The sequence below is a fragment of the Sinocyclocheilus rhinocerous genome, unplaced genomic scaffold, assembly GCF_001515625.1.
Source record: "Sinocyclocheilus rhinocerous isolate Xijiao unplaced genomic scaffold, SAMN03320098_v1.1 scaffold6041, whole genome shotgun sequence".
NCBI lineage: Eukaryota > Metazoa > Chordata > Actinopteri > Cypriniformes > Cyprinidae > Sinocyclocheilus > Sinocyclocheilus rhinocerous.
This window is the reverse complement of record NW_015641428.1, coordinates 54,604-58,674: the sequence shown is the minus strand read 5'-3', so window position 1 is coordinate 58,674 and position 4,071 is coordinate 54,604. Positions and strand designations below refer to the sequence as shown.

The window sequence follows — 4,071 nt, the reverse complement described above, 5'->3', positions numbered from 1 at the left end:
ATGCATAGTAAAACTAGGCGTTGTAAGCTCCATATTTGGTGATTTCGGGGAGGAGTCGGGGTGGAGACTGGGATTTATAAAGGGGTTTTTGCACAGGTTCTGGCGTACGCATGTTTTTATAAATCTGAAAACTTTTGAGTGTACGCAAAATCTAGCTTTTGTGCATACGTACACTTTTAGGATGAAATCTACGTTGAGTTTTATAAATGAGACCCCAGATCTGAAATAATAGCCTGACAATGACGAGACGCGCGTGTGATGCACACATCGTCACTCCAAAGCATTCAGAACATTCCCCGAGTCTCTGAGCCACAGCAGGAATGCAGCTCTACCTGCACACGCCCACAGCGCACACCTGACCTCTGACCTCAGCGCGCTCCGATTGGAGCAGACCGTGGGGTGGGCGGGGCTGTGACCTGCAGTGCCATCAGCAGGTCAAACTGCTCCAACACGAACTCACCAAACGACCAGAACCACATTCACACAGAAACTCGCCGTGACGTCAAACAGCCGCTCAACACCGGTTTGCTTCATATCGAGGGCCAGCAGACGAGCGTCTGATCCATGAACTCACACAATCACACACTGAACTCAGCTCGAGCTGCTAATCAACAAAACAGCTAGCTATTCATATTAGCTGACACAACTTGTGTATCACCTGTTTAACGGGTATTTTGAGGATGCAGATATATGAGGATGCGTATACAGAATCCTTCAGGCTTTAAACTGTTATTTCGGCAGCGATAAACAGGAAAATAATGATTCAATGGTGCAAACAGAATTCACTTCTGCTGTCCCTTCAACAGTGGCCTTACAAACACAGTCCTGATCAATATCTGTCTGTTATTTTCACAGATCAATCAGACTGGACAAAGTCAATCAGTACGATGAGGGTTAAAGCGATTGTTCTGTAATTTACTCTAACAACACTGCAGCCCACTGATGACAGAATGATTATTTTTATCAATGTTTAATTCCTTTAAAAACTAAATATAATTTGTGTCATTTGTTTCTCCCAATCACAGCTGGGGTTTACTCCACCAATATCTGCTTTTAACAAGCATTCAGAACATTTGTGGAGTAAGGCGACCCGTCTGACCACATTTTTGGATAAATAGCTCAGAGTGTTAGCCTCTCAACAATAACTTTCACTGTCTTTAAGGCCACGACGGCAGCACTACTGCGAGTTCATGATCTGCGCTGCTGCTGTAAGTCATTGGCTTTGGCTCCAGGACAGCAGCAGATGGTTGAGACCAACACCATCTGCCTTCAATCCCCAGCGGATAGCCAGCGTCATTTACCAGCCGTTAAGTAGTACTATATATGTGGGGTCTACAGTGTCCTGAACACACACACTCTCAGACAGACAGACAGACCACACACACACACACACGCGCTCACACACACACACACAGTCAGCAGCTTGACAGTGTGTCAGATCAGCATCAATAAACTTGTTCCATTCATGTAACTGGAGCTGAGCGGCTGTGACGGGCCTCTCTCGGACACGGGTTTAAATAGACTCCAGTCCAACACCTCATTCAACCCGTCCAGCTACTCCTCATCTACAGCAGTTTAGGGTTTAATCCTAACACTTTATCACCGTCTACCTCTCCAAACAGCAGCGAGAGAGCATTCCACGAGGAGAACGAGGTTAATCTATAACACTCTCGTCACTGAAAGAGCCTCCAGCAGAAAACTGAGCCGTAATCGATCAACATCACATTGTTAAACACCCACAGTGTGGAAAACCTAGAACAATGAGCGAACCTTTACAAATCCAGATTTAAAGTGTCTGATGTGATCTGATCTTGTATAAATTTAGACTGTGATATTGTGGTTGAAAACACAGACTGTAGTGCAACACACTTCATGATTCAATAATTACACTTCAGTTTTGATCTTGTGTGGGAGAAACTCAGCTGACCGCACAAACTGGTCCTACAGCTTCTTAAGAAACCAGCAGCAGATCCAGACTGGTTTCACACTGCTGCCATGTATTCTCTCCGTCTCCCTCTCTCTCTCTCACACACACACACACACACACTCACTCTCTCTCTCTCTCTCACACACACACACACACACTCTCTCTCTCTCTCTCACACACACACACACACACACTCTCTCTCTCTCTCAATCTCGCGACAGCACCGGTGCCGCCTCAGCTGTCATCAGCCCACACTCTTTTCATTATATTGGTCTCGATACGCGGTTGCTAAAGCTCGAGAGATGTTTCGCTCAGATCATGGGAAGGTTTCTCTGCTGAATGCACGCGCAAACGCAAGCCAAAAATCACCTGCTGTTCAAACCCTAAACCCACAAGCCGCACACAACCCAACTTCTCGTCACGCAATTCCGCAAATGAAGTAAAGCCACCGAGCGCAGATTCTGAATGCGAAGCGCGTGAATTAAGGCGACAAGAAGACGAATTAATTCACTTTTTAAAGATAATTCAAACGATTGACGTGCGCCGAATTCACAAGCGTTTTCTGTCAACTTGATCGGATTCGATTCTGCCTCTCGCGCAACAAATGTAACCAACCTTCAACCTTTGATCTGTCATTTCTCATCCAGAAATAAATCTGCACGAGTTTTTTCGACGAAATGACAGCAGATGAACAGGCGAGGATAAGAAGGGACTCGGTTGAGTACTTACCCCATTTCGCTGCCTTTCTGTCGGATCTGTGGCGTTTATGAAGCGTCTTTAGTTACAGTAAGAGTCAAAAATCTCCCGCATCAGTTCCAGCCCCGAATATTTCGCTCGAGCTGAAATGTGATATTCCCGAACTCCAGCTCCGGGTTCCGCCGCCGAGAAACTAACTTTCAGCTCGTGCTGGTTGATCTGTATTAATATTTAAAGGCTGTAATGGTGAGACGCGTCAATAAATGTGGGAGTGTTGAGTTCAGTCCGCTGCGGATGAATATGAATACAAACTGAGCGACAGTCAGACGCGCCGCGGATCAGCCCACACACAAACACACACACACACACACACACAGAGAAACACACACACTCACACACACACTCACACTCACACACACAGACACACACACAGAGAGAAACACACACACACACACACACACACAGAAACAACGCGTCGTCGCTTTGATCCAGCTTGATCTTTACATTCACTCTTAGATAACTGGACAAAGTGATAAACTGGTTAGTTATGTTTCCTAGTCACTAGTTAACTCTCCCGTACTCACATTTCTGCAGAAATCCAAATGTTCCGCGGCTGCAGAACTGCAACTGAGCCAACTCTTCTACATTATTAATTAAACCAGCCCTAAACAAAAGCCGATGGTCAGTAAAAAACACACACACTTGACAAGCAAAATACGTTTGGTATTAACGTTAAAAAAAATCGCAATAAGAAACTCACAGAGCGATATAAAGTGTATCAGAAAAGGTGCGTTGATTGTGAAGCGTGTGAACGGAAGGGGAACTCAGTCTGCCGGAACCTTCGGTGAAGCCGTCAGGGAATGAAATCAGAGTTGCACGTCACGTGTCGTGCTGGTATTCGGCTTCTGTGCAGGTGAGATTTCAGCGTAATCAGTTTAAACGCTGTTGTTTGTCAGTCATACTGAAACGGTCTGCTAAAGTCTCTAGGCACCTGTTTCTGTTACGAACGCCATGTCTTGCGCCACTGACTATGACGTGCAGTTCGCGTCGCGTTTCTCGGCGGAGGACGCGGAGTTCCAGCGGTACCGGCAGCGCGAGCCAGACCCGCCGCCCGTGCTCGAGGACTGGAGAGCGGCGCGCGGGCGCAGAGACAGAGACAGGCGGTGAGTGCAGTGATCAAGCGCTGTTTGAGACAGATGTATGTGTGGCTGCTGCTGAATGCATTCGCGTGTTTCCCGTTAGACTCCCGGAGCAGCGGCAGCACGAGCCCCGCGGGCATCATTTCCCGGACCGCCGCAATGAACGGAACTCCGGCTCTCAGTCTCACGGCCAGAGGTCTCGTTACTAACCCACGGCGACGGCGTCTGACCTAGTGTGCGATGTGTTTGATCATTCCTTTCCTTGGTGGAATTACACTTCCCTTTCTAAATAAAACAGTTCAAATGATA

The 4,071-nt window shown here is 47.1% G+C and overlaps 1 protein-coding gene and 1 long non-coding RNA gene across 3 annotated transcripts in view; one reads left to right on the top strand and one right to left on the bottom strand.

The window, feature by feature from the left end:
- LOC107754860 (uncharacterized) overlaps window positions 1-2,989 on the bottom strand; it is a 13,302-nt gene extending 10,313 nt beyond the window's left edge. Inside the window, exon 1 of the long non-coding RNA XR_001641638.1 lies at window positions 2,657-2,989. This is a non-coding gene — a long non-coding RNA (uncharacterized LOC107754860). The remainder of the gene's footprint in view (window positions 1-2,656) is intronic.
- Window positions 2,990-3,451: 462 nt separating this feature from the next.
- ramac (RNA guanine-7 methyltransferase activating subunit) lies at window positions 3,452-4,071 on the top strand. Of its 2 annotated transcripts, XR_001641635.1 has the most exons (3): window positions 3,452-3,536; window positions 3,604-3,786; window positions 3,866-4,071. XR_001641635.1 is itself a non-coding variant. In XM_016571460.1 (2 exons), the coding sequence occupies exons 1-2, from the start codon at window positions 3,635-3,637 to the stop codon at window positions 3,969-3,971; spliced, it is 258 nt and encodes an 85-aa protein (XP_016426946.1). In that variant the 5' UTR covers window positions 3,543-3,634; the 3' UTR covers window positions 3,972-4,071. The 2 variants fall into 2 exon arrangements, 1 of the variants encoding a protein (XP_016426946.1); XM_016571460.1 differs by lacking the exon at window positions 3,452-3,536 and having other exon boundaries at window positions 3,543-3,786.